A 21,594-nucleotide genomic window follows, 5' to 3' on the forward strand; every position below is an offset into this window, starting at 1 on the left:
TCTCTAAACACTCCAACCAAGCATTAATATTCATATAGTTGTTCCATCAACCAAAGCAATTATATTAAATCCACACTCTTAGCAAAGAGCTATAGTATGAATAATCGAGAACTTCAGACATGCAAAAACATTTGTATTAAGTGATGCATGCATTACCTGATTGAGAGAGGTGGGGGGTTGGGGGAAGGGCAGGTTCTCTTTCCTACTTCTGTTTTTGCTTAAGCAATTTAAAAAATGGATTTGTGCTCCCTGATGACGCTGGTAGTTAGGAGAGTTAAGAGACCTTTCTAAAGGAAATTCTTAAAACTTTAGTGCCCCGGTGGAGGGAATTGGTTAAATAAAAAATTATAGTAAACCAAGGCAGTTGTTATAATGATGATAAGAAGTTTTATTAGCCTGCAAAATGTTCCAAATATAATGTTAAGTGGGGAAGAAAGCAGACTATATAACTATGTGTGCACTAATTTCAACTACATAAAAATACATATATGAGCAGGAGAAAAATGGAAAGTGTACCAAAACGTTAACCAATGTTTTCTGGGTGGTGGCCTTCGGAGCCAAGGTTTTCCACTTTTCAATATAGTTCAATTATTTTCTACAACACATGTATATTTAGAAGGGGGGAAAATCAAGTCATTTTCAATTCTTATGTATAACAATCTTGGAAAATTGTCACCTGCTTTCACTGGAAAATTTGTGATCTGTTTACTTAGTGAAGACACATTTGGCTAATTTAATTTTATCTAATTGCAGTTGTGAAGAACAGCAGAATTGACACGATGTTTCAAGCCATAGCTTTAATTTAACTGCTTATGGTGGGCTCCCACTCAGGTAGAGACACCAGCATTGTCAGCTCATGCTCGGTATAGTCTCCACGAGAAGGTGGGTGACCCATATTTGGGTGAAATTTTAATTCCTTTAAGGAGAGCACTTGTATTATAGGGTGGTGTCTAGTATTCATTATCTTTATGTCTTCTTTTCAAATTCATCTATAAATTTTCATCTTAGCATGAAGCTAAATCATGAATTACGGGAGTGTTTCTAAGCAGGTCAGCAAATTCCATCTTAAGACAGGCTGACGACCACCTGAGGACATCTAGGTTCTTGTACTTGGACTGGTGACCAGACTTCTCCTCAAAGTCATCCATCCCAGAGATTTCTAAGTCTTTCATATGTTACCCAATTTACACTGTTCCACTCAGACCCATCTTTTCATTGATGTATTGGTTTGTTCATTCCATAAACATGCCAGGTATAATGCTAGGAACTGGAGATACAACCGTGAACTAAATAGACACACCTGGCATAGAGCTAACAGTCTCACTGGGGAGACAGACACATAATACACAGTTTTATAATATAGTGCCAAGAGTTGTAATCAGCGTATGAGCAGGATATGGTGGCAGGCATCTAATCCAGCCCAGTCAGGAGAAATCAAAGAAGGCTTCCTGACAGAGGTGGTATCTGAGCTGAGACTTACATGATGAGCTGAATTCCACCATCAGGTGCAACAGTGGCAGTGGGGATTGGGATAAGGATTAAAGAGAAAGTGTCCAGGGAGAGGGGACAGTATCTGCAAAGTCTTTAAAGCAGAAGAGTGACAGAATTGCATTTATGCTTAGAAAGATCATCCTGGTTGCTGTGAAGGGAATGGATAGCAGGCAGGGAGACCAGGAAAGATGATGCTGAAAGATGAGAGTGGCCTGAGCTGACTTAATGGCAGTGGACGTGATGGCAGATCCAAGAGATAGTTGATAGAGAAAGTTATCAGTTGGATCATTTATGGGACATGGGAATGAGCAAGAGGGGGGAATCTGGAATGGCTGTTCCAACTTCAGTATGTGGATATTAGAGGATGGGCAGGTTTATCTGGGACGGAAGCCAGTTCCATTTTTGGATCTGTGGGTTTGAGCTAAGTGAAGGTGTTCAGTGGGAGATTCTGGACTCAGAAGAGAGATCTAGGCTCAAGGTCATCATGATCCAGGTGGCAATTGAAACCAGGGGAAAGGCTGAGAGATCCCAAGGAGAGAGGGCAGGGTAAGAAGCAAGCCGGGCTAGAGCCTCTGAACCCCGAGGAACACCAGTGTATATGGGATGGACCACCAACACGGCAGACACCTCTGGAAAGTGGGATATCAAAGAAGCTGAGGAGGGGTGGAAAGAGCCATTTTTAAATGTTATAGGACCACATTTCACTGGCTAGAAGATGCCAGGATTGCACGATGCACTATCATTTCGCAGCCCACTGAGAAACAACGCTGCCAGTTCAATGGTGACCCATCATTGATTGTAAGGCACATTCTGATCTCAGAGATTAAAAACTGCTGATCAACTAAAGCATCTATTAGAATCAAAGAGCCATAAGTTATGTGAGGACTAAACAAATATTTTACCTTATTATTGACTGTGGTGAGATCAGTGTTAGCAGAGCAGGGCTTGCTTCTGACAAACAAGATTAGAGCAGCTTAAAGAATGAAGAGAGATGGGTGTTGGGGCCCCCCTTGACAGATCCCCCAGACTTCTGAACCAGGAGAGAGACCATAAGTAAGATAGGCATCAGTCAAAATAGCACCTTCAATTTTTTTGGTATAACAAAATATTGGAAAATATATTTTGTATCTGTTCCCAAGGCTTCCATATATTGAACCCCATAATTTGACCCACCCTGGGGTGCTGACCAGCATAAGCCTGCCCGTGTGAGGGTCTACCCTGTAGATCTCATGGTGCAGAGGGACACAGAGAACATGCTTCCTGCACGCAGGTGGGTCCGCGGGGAGAGCAAGGAGCTGGCCTACGCATGTGCAGGCTCTCCTTCCAAACGTACGCATCAGATGAGGGTGAGGCCAAGAGTGTGGTGTAGCTGGAGCTACGTTCACGGAAGTAAACAGTGGGAATAGGGCTAAATCATTCCCTTAGCAGTGAGGGCACAGAGGCAGTGTAAGTGATACTACTGAGACGCTGAGCTATCAAAGGAAGGAGAACATAGCCCAAACCAGCTATCTTCATTTTCAACCATCCCCCTGTTTGTAAAAATGAATTCATCTCTTCTGTGTATCTGGATCCTCTTTCCTCGCCATAGAAGGCCAGCTCCAATCCCATTGTCCTCTGTGAAACCTCCAGGTCTTGCCCAGCCCAAGCCAATACATTTCTTGGTATTACACTTTTGGGTTTTTTTAATACTGATTGTTATGCACATGTAACTTTTGTCTCCTTGCAATGTAACTCCTTGGGTGCAGAGACAGTATCAGATCCTACTGTTATATCCCCCTTAATCTCTGTAACACTACCTGATCCGTGCCAGGTAGGGCCAAGTTATTGAAATGGCCTGTTGTGTGCAAAGTGATAGAGAGACAAAACCCTACCTTTGGGAACTCCCAGTCTAATAGGCCTGGAAAAGAGAGTCAGAGAGTTGCTTTGGACCTGGCATCTGACATTACCGGTTCTTGTGTGGGTTTCATGGACCAGGTATGTGGCCGACCCATGCCAGTCCCATCTGTAATGCAGAGATGGTTTGTAGAAGAGCAAAATAACTGTTCTCTTTTGTACCAGCTTCAAAAGAAAACAAATGTTTCTTAAACATCTTTGAACTCTTAGGAAGCCTGAAATGAGACCAAACCTTTGTAGAAGAAGATACCCCTCTGAGATGTGGGGCAAAATGCATGCCTATCCCTGGAGCCAGGGCCTCCTAAGCATCTTCAGTCCCTGCTTTCTTTGTTGACAAAAGAAATCCAATAAATCGTGTTAGCTCAGCAGCTGATACCACAAGGCAATCAGATAAGACCTCGCACTTAAAGCGAAGGCTTTATTCCTAGTAGTATATTTCCACGACTCGGATGGGAAGACAAATTGATGAGACTTCCCCTATGTCTGTCTGCCTACGTTCTCACCCCTCTAACCTGTAGCAGACAAAGCAGAGGTCACAGACTGGCAGCAGCATTCATTTTCCCAGTAGGAACAAAAAGGGCTTTGTAGCTTCACTATAGATAAGAGAAGGCAAAATTGACAAGGGGTCAAAGCTTCGCTTCCTCACTCTCCCCCAGGGTCTCCGGTGATCCAAGGGAAACAGCCACAAATACGGGTGGGAGAGTTATTAAGTATCCCAAAATAAGCAGGAAAGCCTGGACCCACTGGACCACACAGTGGGTGCCTGAAGCAGGGTCCTGAGGGGCATGCAGGACCTGATGCACTGTGAGTTCTCAGCAGATCCTGGCACCCTGGTCCATGGGCAGTGGTGCTCTGGGAAGTGGGTGGGTCCTGCCAAGGTTTTAGCTCAAGTCGCTGGAGCTTTTGCTCTGCATGTGCTGCCCAAGCCCCTGTCATCACGTGACTGCTCAGCGTGATTTGTCCTGGAGCAGGTGGAGGAAGCAGGTGTAGGTGCACCTCCCCCACAGGGCTCAACAGGTTATGCTGCCCCACTGAGCTGTGGTGCCTGAATTGACTGGGAAGGGGGCTCAGCTGCTCCTACAAAAACCTGAAATAATAGAAGCCTAGACATGACAGAGACTTGTTTTACTCTCATGGAGCACGTGTGAGAGGACTGGTGTGGTAACTTTGTGATGTTGGGCACCTAGCCTCTTCCTAGCCTGTTGCTCCATCCTAACTAGGTGGTCCCTGTGGACTCCTGGTCCCAGAGAGCTCATGTCCTTGTTCCAGCTCACAGCCCAGAGAGCTCACATCCGTGTTAACCAGAACATGGACAAATGGCCACCCCCAATGGCCACGCAGTCCTCATTCTGGCCAGCTTTTCACTCTGCTAAAAGTCATGGGTTTCATTACTATAAGAAGAGAGAACAGTTTTGGGGAAATACCTGGATTCCTAGGCTATTGCTCCTTAAGGTCCAAGCTGTCTCTGACTCATCCTTTTTCCTTATCATCTGGCAGGATGCCCACCCAAGGTAGATTTCCCTAAATGTTGACTGAAAAGGAGGGCTGCTGAGGGAGGGGTTGCAAGGACAGCCCACTGGGACCGTTGCATAGCCTCTGCCAGTACGGAGTCCATACAGTGGTGTGCAAAAGCCTGTGGGGTCACAGGCAATCATTTAACCTCTCTGGAGCTCACTTTCCTCTCTTTAAAAGGGGACTCGTGATCCCTGTGGAATTTGCTTCACAGGGCTGTTAAGAGGAGTCTTCTTTTACTATGGCTACTATTTATTGAGCACCTATTGTGTTCCAAACACAGTGCTAAATGCTTTGTTTGCATTCTCTCATGTAAACTGTACAACAGCCCGATGAGGTGGGTATTATTATCCACATTTCGCAGCCGAGTAAATTGAGACTGGGAGAGGTTTAGTAAGATGCACAGTGCCATTCGTTTATGTATGCTTTTAACAACCATTGAGTGCCTGCTGTGTGCCAGAGACACTGCTGGGGGTGCAGCAATTACAGGTATGAGGCATGTTTCCAGTGCACACATGTAATTGGGAGCTCCTCTGGTCAGGGGGTAAGGGGGGAGGTTTGGCGTGTGTTGAAGCATGCGCAGGATTTAGCAGACCAAGGAGGAGAGTGGAGCGGCTGAGGCAGGGCTGGGAAGGCACTGAGCTAAGATGGGAGCTGGACTTGGAGGGCCTCTAAGAACCGCAGTGTGGCTGGAGGGCAGAGAGTGAGGGGGAGAGGCTGGCAGGGGCCAGCACAAGGCCCTTCAGGGTGCACCTGAACTTGTAGCCAACTTGTCTGGCCCTGAAACTTGTGCTAAGAGAGGGCGTGCTGAGGTACTAGAAAAATGCACTGGGTGTAGGACCAGGGAAGAGGAGACTGGGGCCAATTATCTGTGTCTTAGACAGGTCTCTGAGCACCCAGGAGGTGAACCGGATTTAACGCACCTAGCATATATGATGAATCCAGGAGGTCTGGGAACTGTCCACGCCCTCATTGCCATCCTCCTGAACTGACCCGTTCATTGGGCACGCACACTGTCTGCCCACACTGCCTGGAAGCATCACTCCAACCCCTTTTCTATGTCTCAGAAACAGAATCATTCCTAGGGGCCGGGAGAGACAGCGGCTCTCCTCAGAGGGTCCTTCAGTGATGCCAGGATCTCTGCAGTCACACTCATGGTGATGAAGTGAGTGACAAGGCACCTCTAGCCTGAACCGGCTTCCGGATGCCCCAGAGAGGAGAGACAGAGGCAGCAGGGGAGGGGGAGGGTGGTTCTCACCACCCCCTGTCTTCCTGGCACTTCTCTTAGCAGCCCTGGTGGAGCCCCCAATAATGTAGGGAATCCAGGTCTTCAAACAGTAAGGCAACAAGTTGGCATCGCACACTCGGTATCTTGAGGATGGGAGGAGCTTAGGTGAGTTTGTAGCTGAATGAGGGGACCAGATGCTTTCCTCAAAGGATTGTAAAACATACTGGCAACACTCACCTCTACAAGCAATTGAAGGAGCAGCTAATCCAAAACATGGGGTGATCCAGAGGCTTTCAGTCCTGCTACAGAGTCATGTCCCCTGCCTCAGGGCCTTTGTATATGCGGTGCCCTCTCCCTGGACCCCTCCCTGTGCTACATCCTTATGCTGGCTCGCTGGAACTCATCCTTCAGGTCTCAGCTCGGACATCACATCTTCCTGAAAGCTTTCCTTTCCCTTTGAGCTTGAGCTGGATACCCCTCCTGCGCTCTGCCCACCCAGCCCTGAATCTGTCATGACCACTGGAGTCTCTCTCTCTACATCGTGCTGGCCACGCCTTCCCTCAGCCCCTACAACGGTGCCTGCCGATAGTTTCTCCAACAACTAAATGAATTCTTTCTAATTAGTTTGGGTCTAGAAATGCTTGATGATTTTAGCAGCAGATAATGACTTGAACTGCAGAATTATGTTTGGTTTGCTCCAGGATACCACTGTGAGTGGCCCTTACAAGAGCCTGTAACAGGAAAGAGTGAAGAGAAGCAGCTGGAACTTTCATTTTCACTCTGACCCCTCTGGTCTGCCAAACTCAGAACCTTTCCCTGAATAACCAGGGCCTTTTCTGGGGCCTTCCAAACTGAGTTGTTGGTTTCAGAGCAGAATTGCTTCCCTGCAACTCTTAACATTTGGGTAGGCTGTCTGCTCCTCCCAGGGTCCTGGTTCCAGCATCTCTTGGATTCGCCCTAATCACCCCCCTCAGCCCTCCCAGCCCACCACCTCCGCCTCCGGCCCCCTTCAGGGCTTGGCTTTGTCCCCCACTGTGCTCCATGCACAGCACCCCCACCCTTCCTGTGCCACCTCAGCCCTGGGTCCCACCTCCCACCTATGTTTTGTGAATGTTCTTCAGTCCCACGTTTGTACCCCAGCGGCTTGTTTGCATCCACTACCAAAGCAGAGGGCAGTAAACACAGCTGCATAGAACTGGGGGTGAGGGGAAGAAGGATTGACGATCCCGGGGATGTTTGCTTGGAGTTTTAATTAAACTGCATTTCTTTACTTCCCTTTTTCTTTCATTTTCTCTTTCCCCAGCTGAGAATAACCACTGAGAATGGATTTTAGAAACTTGGAACATTAGGTTTTAACATTCTGCACCCAGCACCTCAGTGTAATAAATCAATCAGTAAGCTGATTGCCTTGAGTAGTTTGCTGCCGAGTGCATTGGGGTAACTTGTTCTGCAGTGAATGAATATTTCATACCATGGAACAAGAGGTCAGTGTGGGTATAGGGTTTGTCATGGCCTCTGATTCGTAACCCTGACCTTGGAAGTCATTTTTCCCAGCCATGAGCATGACTTAAACCAGCAGCCTGCCAAATGGCCCTTCCCTTCAACGGCCCTCCCAGGTTAGATGTGTCAGAAACACATTCCACGTTTGCCAGATAGTCTTGGGTTGGTTTTGAATCTGACAGGTCCTCCAACATCACATTCTTAAGTCTCACTAACAGATTGTTTATACCAACAATGCTGCCTTGACAAGAAGAAAGATTGTATGGTTTTCACTTTGGGTTAAAAACCAGAGCCAAGTTATAGCAACACACACACTTCCTAGACCCTCCAGATTAATCATGATTCTCTTACCGTGAAATACTTTTTGTAGTAGAAATTACTCGCCATTGATTGTCAAAACCTTTGATTGGAAAATTTTTTACAATGGGAATGTTGTCATTTCTAAGATGCGCTTTCTTGTTTCATGGTGTGTTTAGACCAGTACAGTTGCCTTTCTTTTTGCAGTTGGTATGCCCCTGAAGAGTCCTTAATAAACCAAATTCTTACAGATAAATTCATGTTATATACACATGAGGAGCTGTTGTTTTAGTTTCTGGGCTCTTTGATAATTAAAAAAACTATGGCCAAGTTTGTTTGAGAAGTGTATTGCTCATATATTGGGTTTTTAACTGAAGTTATCTTAATAAGAATCAGGCAAGATTGCCGGTGGCCTTCTACTCTCAATAGTTCTGGTCCAGTCTTACAATTTATCCAACTGGAGACTGCAAAAGTTTTAAATTCTGCATTTTCTCACTATATTTAAAATGCTCACTCAGGGGCTAGAGCATCAGGTGAGGGAGAAAGGAAGCCAGGGGTCCTTTGTTAGGAATGCATGTGGCCCTATACGGGTCAGGAGGTGAGGCTGTGTCTGGCCCTTCTCTTCTCACCGTGCCCAGGACTTTGCAGTTTCCTTCCACTTTGCAGCCCCTCTACATGGTTGGCTGGAGCACCACCCTGGAGAAGGGGCACCTCTGCACATCCTCGCAGGAAAGACTAAGGATGAGATTGTAGGAAAAGAAAAGTAGAAGCCAGATTTCCAAGACCTGTATTATAGGTACTTCATCAGTGTGTAAGACACAAGCCTGAAAGAGCTAGGAGCTTGTTTCTCGGAAGATCTCTGAATCATGTACAGCGAGTGGCGAATGGGTCAGGACCCTGTTTTGAGACAGGCAGAAGGAAAAAATCCAGTCACGATATTGTCTCTAGAACAAATGAGATGTGGCGACCAGGGGCAAGTAAAGCATACCAATTGGGTGCTATCAGCGAAAAGATAACACGACACAGAATGCCAGGATCCCGACCAGGCCTCAGAGATGCAGCATAGCCGTATGTGAAAAGGGGTCTTGGATGTCTGTGGGAGGGAAAGTGGACTATGGTGAATATATGGACAAAAACAATATGAGGCAAAGAGCAACAACAATCATAGCTGGTAGCATTACATTCTCCAGTGACCAGACAAGAGAGAAGGCAGAGGGTGGACGATTCTCCTTTGGCCATTTTTATTTAATGAATGTCAGTCTCATTTCAAAGTCACACATAGTCTACAGTTTCTAAGGATAACAATTAAGCTATTCTTTTATATAAAAGAATAAAAATAAAGAAAATGCTCACTCAGGAAAATCGACCTCTGTTAGAGCCACTCCTTGCTCTTTCTTGTCTCATTCTTTCAGGGAAGGAAGTGGGGCGCCAGCTCGGAGCTGGGATCATTTGTGATACTCTGCTGGCATGTTAGGTAACTTATTCAGTAATTTCTCATGGGCCTGTCAGCCTGGAGTTCCATGATTCTGCATGTTCTGTTATCTATTTCTGTGTAACAAACCACCCCAAATCTAGTGGCTTAAGGAAGTCATTATTTCTCACCATTCTGTGGGTGGTGTAGCTCAGCTGGTTGGTTCTGAGCTGGGCTTCCCACATGTGGGTCCAGTCCAGCACTGGCTGGGGCTGCAGTCATCTGACGGCTTGACTGGGCTGCACGGTGAGGCAGCTCACTTACAGAACTGGCAGAGTCAGCTGGGCTGTCCACCAGAGCCCTTACATTGACTCTTATGCGGCTTGTTATCCCCAAAACATGGCAGTTGGGTTATGAGAGGGGGAGTCCTAAGAAAATATGCCAAGACACCCAGGCAAGGCTGCAAGGCTTTGTAAGACTGTGCCTCCGAATGCCAGAACATCTTTTCTGCCACATTCTGTTGGTCAAGGCAAGGGACTTAAGTGAGTCCAGATTCAAGGAGAAGGGAATTAGGCTTCACCTCTTCATGTAAGTTGCAGCATATGGATGGGGTCTGTTTTTCGACTAGCTACTGTGCTGTGTGCATGTCAGAAGAAGGGCATTCTCTAGGAGGAGGAGGTTACAGAAATAATGGGGGCATGAGAGGCATTGCAGTGCCATGTAGGAAGGTTATAGAACAACATGTATGAATGAATTGGCCATCCTTGCTGGTCAGAATCAGTACCAGGGAACACACATCAAATGACCCCATCTCCCTGGAAGCCTGGAACATCCCACAGAGAGAAACATTCCCATCCAGTGGCCCCAGCCCTAAAGTAGTCCAGTCATAATTCAGGATGATTGAAAAACACCTGCTAAAGGAATTTAAATAGCATGGATTTAAAGGCATATTTACCCAAAAGCTGCCCCAAGTATGTATCCTTCTTATATTGAGTCAGTAAAACCATCTTCATAAATTAGAACTGTGCATTCTTTCACAAATGTATAGAGAACTGTGGAGTAATGTATCTAACATACTGGTTTTTTAGCTCACACTGTGGAGGTGCTCAGGAAGGCTGTGCCTACGGAGTACCTTATACACCTAGAATGGATACTTTGGTGTTTAAGAAAAGGTCAAGTTCTGTCCAGGTGCTTGAAAGTCCAACTGCCTCCTTGGCCATAACGACATAGCTGCCCCGCTGGCCACACTGCGTTACGGGTACGTGGGGCCAGCTTGGAGCCCCATGTGCTGCTCCGCATGCACTGGCTAATGGGAGGGTTGTCAGGGCTACTCTGTACCCTTGTCCCGTTGTTTCCTCACCCGCGTCTCCCCGGCAGGCCTCTCTGGCTCCCTGGGGATTCAAACTTGTGTTTATATTTTCTGAAAATTTAGAGGCAAGATAAACAACATTTCAGGCTATTTATAACCAGAGGCTGTGCCAGGAATGAGCAAGGGTTTGTATTAGATGTATGTTAAAACATTGGTGTCTGGAAAAGGTAAGGGGAATATCCCACGGTGTGAAGAGCAGATATTTAGAGGATATGAGAGATGCGTGGCCCAGACCATGGCTCTGTGGGATTGTACTCTGTTGACCTACCAAATATTCTCTCATGGAATGTTAGGCACAGAGGATGCTGGAGATGCCATTTACATAGGCCCGTATTTTTTTTTTTTTTTTGAGAGGGCATCTCTCATATTTATTGATCAAATGGTTGTTAACAACAATAAAATTCAGTATAGGGGGGTCAACGCTCAATGTACAATCATTAATCCATCTCAAGCCTAATTCTCGTCAGTCTCCAATCTTCTGAAGCATAACGAACAAGTTCTTACATGGTGAACGAATTCTTACATAGTGAATAAATTCTTACATGGTGAACAGTACAAGGGCAGTCATCACAGAAACTTTCGGTTTTGATCATGCAATATGACCTATAATCAATCAGGTCAAATATGAATATTCGTTTGATTTTTGTACTTGATTTATATGTTGATCCCACATTTCTCCTATTATTATTATTATTTTTATTTTTAATAAAATGCTGAAGTGGTAGGTAGATGCCAGATAAAGGTAGAAAACATAGTTTAGTGCTGTAAGAGGGCAAATGTAGATGATCAGATGATCAGGTGTGTGCCTATGGACTAAGTATTAATCCAGGCTAGACAAGGGCAGCAAGACATCCACGGATGCAGAAGATTTCTCTCAAAGCAGGGGGGGTGAGGTTCTGAGCCTCACCTCTGTTGATCCCCAAATTCTCACCTGATGGCCCCCCTGCGACTGTGCCTGTCTTAGGTTGTTCCTCCCTTGAGGAATCTTACCCGACTCTGGCTAACCAGTCATCTTCCGGGCATAGGCCCGTATTTTTATATGAGCAGTAGGGCATTGCACCAGCCTGAGGAACATGCAAGGAGGGTCAGGAGGTGAGGGATGAGGCATCCTGTAAACCTAGAGCTCAGGGCGGTGGGCAGAGTGTGGGAGACAATGCTTCTCCCCTCGCCTGACTCCTTTCTCAAAGATTATCCTACATAGAGGAGGTCTCTCCTGTTCCTCAGCTCCCAAGGAAGTCCACACTCTTCCTGTAACAGCCTAGAACTCTCCTGTCAGTTAGTCACCCACATGTAGACCCCCCATTTGCCTTTCTTCCTCACTTCTCTCTTGCCTGTAAACACTGGACAGAATCACTGTGTGCCAGATGCTGTGTTACGTGGAGGGATAAGACAGTGAACTCTCATGCTGGGAGACAGACGATAAACCAGTCAGCAACTAATATAATAACAGATTACTATTAGTGTTCTGGAAAAGTGGGCATGTGATCAAGAATAATAGGGGGTTCCCATTTGGGATTGGATGTACAGGAGATAACATTAACAATCCCAGAGTCACTGGTTAAACCTCAATGTGTATCATATAGTATTTTAAAAGCTTCTCAAGTTGTGTGTTGTTAAGGTTCAAATTAGAATCATTTTTGCCTTTTCTGAGCCCAAGCCGCAGAATGCTGAATGGACAGCGATTCTGGGAGACAGAGGCAAGGCAGCCCGGATGGCCGACCCTTCCTGGCTGACCTTTTCCTCATCACCATTTCCTTTCTTTAGGCAAAGGAGACGTATTTGGAGATGTCTTCTGGAAGGAAGCCACCCTTGCCCAGTCCTGCGCCAACGTGCGGGCCTTGACCTACTGTGACCTGCATGTGATCAAGCGGGATGCGCTGCAGAAAGTGCTAGAATTCTACACGGCCTTCTCCCACTCCTTCTCCCGGAACCTCATTCTCACATACAACTTGAGGAAGAGGGTGAGTTGGCAGTTTCCATTTCTTTTCTTTGAAAAACAGGCCCTGCGCTCTCAGGTGGCCATGTGCGTCAGGAAAGTCTTTTCGCTGTTTATCTCAGTGGAGCAATTGGTTTGGTGGAGGTTCTCTTTTTTGCCTGCTCTTCAGAGAGGAATGTTGCTAGAGGGAAAGAAGCAGCAGTTTGTTGCAGAAGAGATTTGTTCATGAGTGTGCAGTGGCTTTTCCCCAACAATATCCAGACTTTGTAGCATTTTGAGAAGATGAGTAAGAAATGAAGTTGTTACTCAGTCAAATGGCTGAGAACTGAATTCTCCCTGGCCACTAGGACCCACTAAATGGTGTGAGGCCCCTTAGCCAGCTGGTAATAATACTTTTTTAAGAGATATGAAAATGATCGTGTTGGGTCCAGAAAGTAAGATACGGAATCTGATTGCTTAGAGAATAGTTTGTATAGAGCTGCCAGTTGAACCGGTTGAGAAGTGATTAGTAGTTTTAAGAACCAGAAGATTTCTCATCTGAAGGTGTTTCTTTTGCCCCCAAATCATCAGAATTGCTTCGTCTGTCTCTGTGAGGATTCAGATCTTTGTCTTGTACTCCTTAGCTTTTCCTGACTGATTTTTTTGCATTTCATCCTTCTTGTTTAGTTAACACTGTATCCATAGAATCATCTGGCTAGATTCTCATAGGAATCTTTCCAAAATTGACCTCATAATCTTCTCCCAAAACATTCTTCCTCTCCTGGTCTCTGTCCCTATTAATGCTTATATCATGCCAGGGTTCTGAGTGAGAAAGCCTGGTGTCACCCCAATGGTTCTTCCCTGTCTCCCACACCTCAGGTTGCTCATCAACAACGCCTGTTGGTTCCACATAAACTCTGAAACCTGAGTCCACATTTTGCTCCCACCCTCGGGGTCTGCCCTGAGCTCTTGGGACACGGCCCTCCTGCTACAGACCCCCCCACACCCCCATGTCTCGGGCCATGTGGTAGGCTCCCTCTTAGTGTCTGTCCTCAGTGTAGGGCTTCCTCCTTTGGGCACCTGCATGACCTGGACATCTAGTTGGGCCATGTCCATCCCCTTCTGTAAAGACTTTTGCCCCCAGCCAAACTACAGGATCATGTCTGCACACTACAGGTTGGTTTTTGTGCTTTTTTTTACATTTGGTCCAAATCTAATGCCACACCCTGACCTCTGAGCCCTCCCACCTTGAGAACTCCACACGGCTCTGCGAGCACACTGCAACATTCCTGAGCATGCACATCCCCAACCTGGGATAATCTTCTCTCCTTGTATGTGTGACGAACTCCCGCTAATCCTTGAGGCTCTGCTGAAGTGTTCAAACCCAGTCCACACTAACTAAACTAGACATGACGTCCAAAGCTGAACAACCCTCAGCTCCCCATCTCCAGGATCCTGCAGTCTCAGAGAGTATCGACACAGGAAGGATGAGGGCAGTACATGGTGCTAAATACAGTGTGTGTGATTTGTACAGAGTATTGTGGGAGCATGAAGGGGAAGGGCTGCTAAAGGGGGAGTCAGCGAGAAAGTGTCGGGGCACTGGTACCTGAGCTGAGTCTAAAGGGATGAGTTTGCCAAACATAAAGGGGACACGTGTTTCAGTTGGAGGGGTAGTTTGAGCAAAGGGGCAGAGAAAGAAACCAGCCTCTTGTGTTCCAGGTCCTTTGTACAAGGTTCCAAGTACCTGTCACTGGGTCACCCTAACAATATGTTTTTACCATATTAAATCCCTTGAACTGCATTGCCTTGTGAGTCACTGCTCGGAGTCCTGGAAGGGCCAGGGCTTGGTGCCTGGTGTCCTGTGTGCCGACCCCAGTACAGAGAAGTGATACACATTTGGAGATGGCAAGGAGAAAGAGATGGGGACCCTAGACCTCAGTTTCTACGTCATAAAATGTGAGGCTGTAGCTTGATGATTTTTGCTGTTTTGTAATTTGAAAACTGGTCATTTAAATTCCAGCGGGGAATGGGCAGTGGTGGAGAATCGTGTTTTCACAGTTCTTCCTTGTTTATCTGGGAACATGGAATGCCTGCTGGTAATACTTTTAGCCAAGTAGCTTCTCTGAAAGTCTATTTTCTAATTTATTCCTTCTTCTTTTGAAAGCAAGTTGATTATCATCAGCTTCAGTGTTGCTGATAATAAGTGTTGAAAAAAATGCAGTTTGGGTTGTTTTGGGGGGTGATCATCCTGGAATAATTGTGGATCAAGTCAAACTGTCTTAAGAAAACAAAGACAACAACAAAAATGATGCCTCGGTGGTCAGATTGATTTTGTAAGTACGGAATGATTGACAGCTCTTCAGAAGAGAAGACTTGGGGCCACATTTTAGAAGGGGTATGGTGGAGGAGTATTAGGCATTGTGGGTATGACCACAAGGTGCAGAGAAAGAACCAGAGTGGCAGACAGTATAAGAAAGATCTTGGGAAAGATCAGAGCTGCCCAGTGAATGCAACAGGCAACTTTGAGTGGCATTAAGTTTCTTGTCCTGCAGGTATTTGGGCATCCCCCAGACACCCCTCAGAGACATTGTGTGGGGGCTGGGGCACCCATCAGAGAGTTATATCAGTTGACTTTCAAATTCCTTTCTGATCTCAAATGCCTATAGTTCTGGTATGAATCCAAGAGAATTTTTGTGAGCTCTTTTATATAAAGAGGTAGCTGTTCTTTTTCTTGGAAAAAAAAAAGCCTTGTGATTTTGGTATTGCCATTGTGGTCTCTCATTGTGTCCTTCTGAGAATTAATTTATAGTTACATAGGGCATAGAAGATGAAAACATTACATGCATGAATTATTCTGCAGCTAATTTTTTTTCCTGGCAAAATGAAGTGTATTCTTGTGGCTGTTTCTATCTTGGCAAAATCAAGTGTGTTATTTGCAAAGATTCCTGAGAACACAGTGCCTTCGACATCTATTGGGGGAGTTGTTGGGTCTTGTAGACCTCCTCCAGTGCACAGCAGAGAGTGTGAGCTGGAAGGGGCCTAAGGGCCATCCAGGCGCTCCTCTATTTCCCCACCACCCTCATTTCACGGATGTGACATATATAGAAAGGTCACAGAGCTGGGTTGGTAAGGGAAGAACCGGAGCCAGAAACGACTCATTGAGCAGGCCTCTTCCTGTTTCTCGCAGCTTCGTGGTATAGCCGGGCCTTTGTGCTCTAAGCCTCATTGCTTCATCCCTAAGTCTGTGTATATGAACACCGCCCAGCCCTGCTCTTGGGGCCCAACTCAGGAAGGGATCTGTCACCTTCTATTTCCTTCAAAGACACCTGAGGTCACAGGTGAGGTGGTGGAGACAGAACCTGGAGGCCAGTTCAGCATTCTGACCTTTGGTTTTCCTTGCCTATGGGCTCTGAGCCAGACGCAACCTTGGTCTGCATCCTGCCTCTGTGACTTAGTGCTTCTGCAAGATATAAATGCCTCCTCATCTGTAAAATGGAATGATGAAAAGTTCTACCTTGTAGGGTTAATTGTGAGGATTGATAATAGTGCAAAACTCAGGCACAGGGTCTAGCACATAGTACATGCTCAATTAAACCATGGGCTATTATTATTTTGTCTACTTATGCCCTACTCCACATTACTCTTTATTATCTTGTGCCTTTTGGAAAAGAAAAAGAGGGCAGTTCCTCTGCTTTTGCTCATAAAGGGACTCACTCTGCAGAATGTTCTTCAGGGTGGATGCTATGCCAGGGTTCCCTGCACCTCTTACAGCAAAGGGGAAGAATTCCATGGGAAGAATTAGGCTGTTTTGACATCTTAGGTTCAGTCACCAGGGAGCCAGGGTTTTGAGAAGAGGAAAGCAAGTGACATGTGGTCATCCATGAAAAGAAGGGGCTGTGGAGCCTTTCTCATCCCAGAGCCCAGACTCTCTAGGGTGCCAGAGTCTCCGGGCAGCTTGCCCCAGGCCCTGAGTTTATCTGCAGTCAGAGCTTTGTACACTATTAATAGTCACATTATTACCAACTCCAGATATTGTGCCAACTGCGTCACAGTATCAGTGTGGGTTAAGTCAGAGCACTCATGACGTTACAGTACCAGCCCCACTTCTCACGGGATTAGCTACGATCCTGTGGAGAAGACACTCACTTTGCCAAAGTCCCCCAGCCAGTAAGCGGCAGATTCTAGACACTGCATGTGCCCCTGCGGAGCCCCACCACGTCCCGCACTGGGACTCCGGTAAGTACAGTGCTCCACTCCCCCATGTGGCGTTCTTCGGCTTCTGCCTTCTCCCTGTCTGTTGACTTCTCAGGGGTGGCCCAGGTTGTCTCTTAAGTATCTCCAGTGGGCTTCGCTATCCCCCCAGCACACTCAGAAACTTGTGCAGATCCCAGTGATATCCCAGCGTGGCTGACACGAGTATTCCCTCACAGTGACAGCCACACCACTGCTGGGTGTGCTGGGGAGGCACGGCACACTTCACTCTGAACAGGCAGCAGGCCAATCTGGACATGAGGTTAGCAACTTAACAAAAAAGAGTGCCAGCTTTGGGGCTGAGGACCTAGGTGTGAATCCTGGTTGTGACTACTGACTAGCCATGGGCCTTTGTGCAGTTACTGAACTGTTCTAAATCTCAGTTTCCTCATCTATAGAAAAGGTCTAATAAAAGTCCCACCCAATAATTAGATTTATTGAGAAGATCACATACACTAAAACAAACAAAAGGGACATAGTATGTGCAGGAACCACCCAATACGTATTTGTTCCCTTCTCCTCCCCAGCACCTAGCCTCTCCCTCCATCTTCAGTCTTGGAGGTTCTGAGTTTATGTTTTGTTCCCCTCTGTTTATAATCAGACCGTTTCTTTAATCAATGTTCCTCTCCTTTCAGCCTGGGGTGAGGTTTCCCTTCCCAGGTGCTAGCTAGGAGATTGTGTCCTCCTGTTCATGGTTAAGACAGTAGAAGAATGTTCCACAATTAAATGGTGTATGGCAGACAAGCAATTAGGTGATTAACAGCAGTCAGTGCATGGGATAATTGGCATGTAGGTAATTAGTAGGGTGGTTCACATTCTCTGTGTGTGGGGCTTTATTGTAAAGCCAATATTGTTGTGTTTTTTAGTATGTTTTGAATATGAGTAGAGGATTTGCTTATAGTAATCTGTTCCAGGGTGGTTTTTTCTTAGCTTGAGAAGGCCCCAATCTAGTGAGCTATGGAGGGAGCTGAGACTGTAGTCACTGGTTGCCTCAAAGCAGGGGCCTCCTAATGCCTGTTTCCTGAAACTGAGGTTGCCATAGTGAACTGTCTTGGATACTATATGTACATTTCTAGCCCACTTTAACCAAAAGGCGTTTTGCTCTAGAGTAAAGAGGAAAGCATTGAGTCTTGGAGAGAGCTCTGCTCATAAGTGGCACTGGAAAGCTTTTCAGTTTTCTGCCTGAACAGAATCCTTCAGAAGGTTGGTAAGATGGAAGGAAAGACTGCAAAGCCAGGTGCTTAGAAATGTGTCCTTTTTCCAATTCAATCGTCATAGCCTAATGACCTCTACATTGTTCAAATCCTTTCATTGTGAGGGCTTCTGTGGAATTAAAATCATCTATTGGACAGACTATAAAGATAATAAAACCAGGGTGCAGCCCAGAGCACTGGGTGGAGCTCTTTATATAGAGTCAATAATAATGTATTGTCCACATGTGTGTAGTGAGCTAGCTGACCAGGGTCAGGTGAGAATCCCAGCCACGGCAACTTTAATTTTCTCTACAGTTTTGTAGAGCATTTTTAGGAAACAGGGACCAGATGCTCTTTAATATCTCTTCCGGCTCAAGTGGACAGTGACCTAGAGGATGGGTGGGTCTAGTCTGTGAAACATGAAGAAGCTAAAGACACTTCAGCAGGGAAATCTCACTCACCCGGTCCTCAGCAGAATCCCGACCAGATGACTGGCAGAGTCTCACCGTTTCCTAGATATCCTCTTGATTTCGGCTTCCCCACCTCCCCAAGTGCCCAGTAGCCCATTCATTTTCTAGTGAGCCTCAGGTTATTGAAGAGCATTTCCTCATTTTGGCCGCACATGAGCTAATAGGAGGCTGCTGGGTGGGGGGTGTTTTCTCCCCGGCCTCAGAGCGCCTCCTCGCCCGTCACTTCCTCATTCTTCTACTGGCTCAGTCAGATTTCATGTTCCTACCACACCTGCCATGTCTCTGTGCTTCCTAGTTGCTGTTTAGGTTTTCCTTCCACTCTAAAAACTTTGCTCTTTGGTTTTGAGCACGTCATTATATATTTGCCGGTGATTCAGGGAGGTTTTCATTCTAGCCTCTGCTTTTACTAAGGAGAGAGTCAGGATTTGAACACAGGCTGCCCATCATAACAACTACCTTCTAAGATGTTAGGTTCATGGAAGCCAATGTTAATTCGACCCCTCCAAGCTGGCTTTGAACACCTGCCTCAGAAGCTCACGCACAAACTCTATCCAGCCCAGATGTCCACGCGGATGGTTGCTGGGCTGATGCGTGTCACGGGCCCACCCAGTTTTGGCACTTATCGCTGCAAACTTTTTCGGCTGCAATGTACTTGTTCCTAGTATCACTTAGTGGTCTTGTGCTGTGTGTACTTAGATCTGGAGTGAAATCCTGTATCCACAGTGGGACCCTGACCCCCTGAGGCTTCCCTTGAAGCTCTCTAGTGTACGTCTTTTGATCCAACAAGCACTGGTCACCTTCTCCTTGTCACTGTCATGACACTTCCAGTGAAGTGTTCACCACGTGCCTTGTTCTCTATCTAGAAGCTTCAAAAGGGTTGAGCCTTGTCTGCCAGGATCATCGTTCTGTCCTGATCAGCTCTAAGAACCATTACTGAATGGTACAAAGTAGGTATGCAGTCCCTGAATGACAGAACCAATGAGTGAATGGTTCTGTCACAATGAGTGAAGCAACCAGCCAGCCAATCAGCCAAACACTGAACCTACAAGTCCTCCAACCAGCCTTGGGTGTGTGCCTCCCTCGTGTCACTGCCATAGATTTTAAAGCTGTGACTTTACGATGGTAGAGATGCCCTGCTTTCTTTCTCCCTCTGAACTTTGCCCATATGTCCCATCCCGTCCCTTTCCCCTTTTCTCTTCCCCAGGCTCTGGGTACAGAGGTCTCTCAGCCATCTGGAACCATGGATGCCAGTATAAAATAATAACCACCCCCATTATGGAGTGTGTTCCTGGCCAAGTATGTGCAGATGCCCTTATGTACATTATTATCTCATTTATGTGCTGTGGAAACTGAGGCCCAATTAGGTTGAATAATTTTCCCCAGATCCGTAAGCTAACGAGCTGGACGTGGAGCCCAAGCCTGGCCATCAGGAGTGTGAGCAATCAGGTCTCACAAGGCCACCCTCTGGCTTTTGTGCCCCTTCTCTAAATGGAGAGCCCACTTCCCTGGTCCAGGGATAGCAGTCCTGGCTCATGTGCCCTCATGTACCCAAGAGGCTTTGAAGGCTGCAGCCCCCCTGCCTGTCTCCTGTGGAATGCCACCAGAGAGCAGGCCCTCGGCGTCTGGGGCTGATGCAGGCACCACAGGGCTGGATGGCCCATGGCCCAGGAATGTTGGCTGCTTGTTCGGGGAAAGGGTGATCCGTGGGTTACGTGGCTGAGTCACGCGGTCCATGGATGGAGCAGAACGAGGAAAAGTGATCTTCCCGACAAGTTTCTCTTGGCGTGGGGGTCTGTGTACTCTGGTACTGTGGAAGCAGCTAAAGCCCACATGTGAGGGCCTGTGGCAGGGATATTCAGAGCTGCAATTTGTTTCAGTCCATCACAAGAGGCCAGAGGAATGACCTTCAGCTCTCAGTTGGGTGACCAACTTGACTGGACATTTGCAGCCGGGCAGACCCCTGAAGAGTCAGGCCATGGCCCAGAACATGGCCAGGGCTGGGGAGAGGCCTTAATGTCAGAGTAGGGACATGATAACTGTGAGTCTGAGGCCTTTTCTAGTGCAGGTGTAGTTAGCAAAGGTTTGGGGAGGTTACTTTTGAGTTGAGTCTTGATGGGGAAAAGGGGAATTTACCTGACTGGGAGAGATATCCTCTCCCTGTGGGTACCCCTATGCCTCCTGGTGGGCAGGGCACAGAGCTGGTTGGTTAAATAGCTAATATGTGAGGCAGAAGGTGTCTTTGCATGGCTGATAGGAGGACAGGGAATCTGAATGACTGATCAGTAAGAATCTGAGAAGAGAGGCCTGCTGAGGGGAGCACAAGCCAGCTTCCCCACCTCCCAACTTTTTCTTGCTCTTTCCCTGCCTGCTTTCACCTAAGAGGACATTGCCTGAAGATGCCAGAAGGAAATCTGACCCAGACTTACAGAGTAGGGCAGCTTCAGGACTTGCCTTTTCTGGAGGCATTTAGGGACTCCAAGGAGAAGTGGGTCAACGTTGACTAGGGTGTGATGCTCCCAGGGGTCAGAGTGAGCTTGATGTCTCAGCCACCCTCCTTCCCACTGCACCTGGCAGTATGTTATAGGGCCCAGCAGCTCCTCCAACCTTTCACTGTCCAGGATTTTACAACCACCTGACTGCCGCTGGGCTGCCTGGAGTAGCAAAAACTGGCATGTTGTCCATGACAGATTTAATTTTTAAAAAGCCCGTTGCTATAGTCAGCATGCTGAAGATGGTACCTTATCCCTTAGAGATCAATTTGCAGACCACTCCTGAATTCTGCCACATTTCCCAGCACACTTCTTGCAAATGCTTAAACCAGACATGAAAATAGCTTCTGGTTCACAGAGTATGAATTTTTAAAAGAGGATGCTTGTTTGCCATTTGGCGCTCCCTGTTGGTGAGGTATAGTAGTGCATCCCAACCCTGCTGGGCTTCACGACCATCTGGCTGAATACAGAAGTGAAGCTGGGTCCCAGGGGCTGAATGCAGGGAAAGGGCTCCCCCAGGCAGGGACACATCCTATGGCAGATAGCAGGGGGCAAAGAATAACAGAGAAAGAAGG

The 21,594-nt window shown here is 46.8% G+C and overlaps 1 protein-coding gene and 1 pseudogene across 4 annotated transcripts in view; both read left to right on the top strand.

The window, feature by feature from the left end:
- Positions 1–21,594, top strand: part of KCNH1 (potassium voltage-gated channel subfamily H member 1) — a 351,125-nt gene that overhangs the window by 249,253 nt on the left and 80,278 nt on the right. For all 4 annotated transcript variants that reach the window (XM_037015391.2, XM_073216975.1, XM_037015392.2 and 1 more), the window contains exon 10: positions 12,466–12,662. In XM_037015391.2, coding sequence (XP_036871286.1) covers positions 12,466–12,662 — 197 coding nt within the window. The remainder of the gene's footprint in view (positions 1–12,465; positions 12,663–21,594) is intronic.
- On the top strand, positions 5,229–9,217 carry LOC108407223 (single-stranded DNA-binding protein, mitochondrial pseudogene; annotated as a pseudogene).

Source organism: Manis javanica, chromosome 11 (assembly GCF_040802235.1).
Source record: "Manis javanica isolate MJ-LG chromosome 11, MJ_LKY, whole genome shotgun sequence".
NCBI lineage: Eukaryota > Metazoa > Chordata > Mammalia > Pholidota > Manidae > Manis > Manis javanica.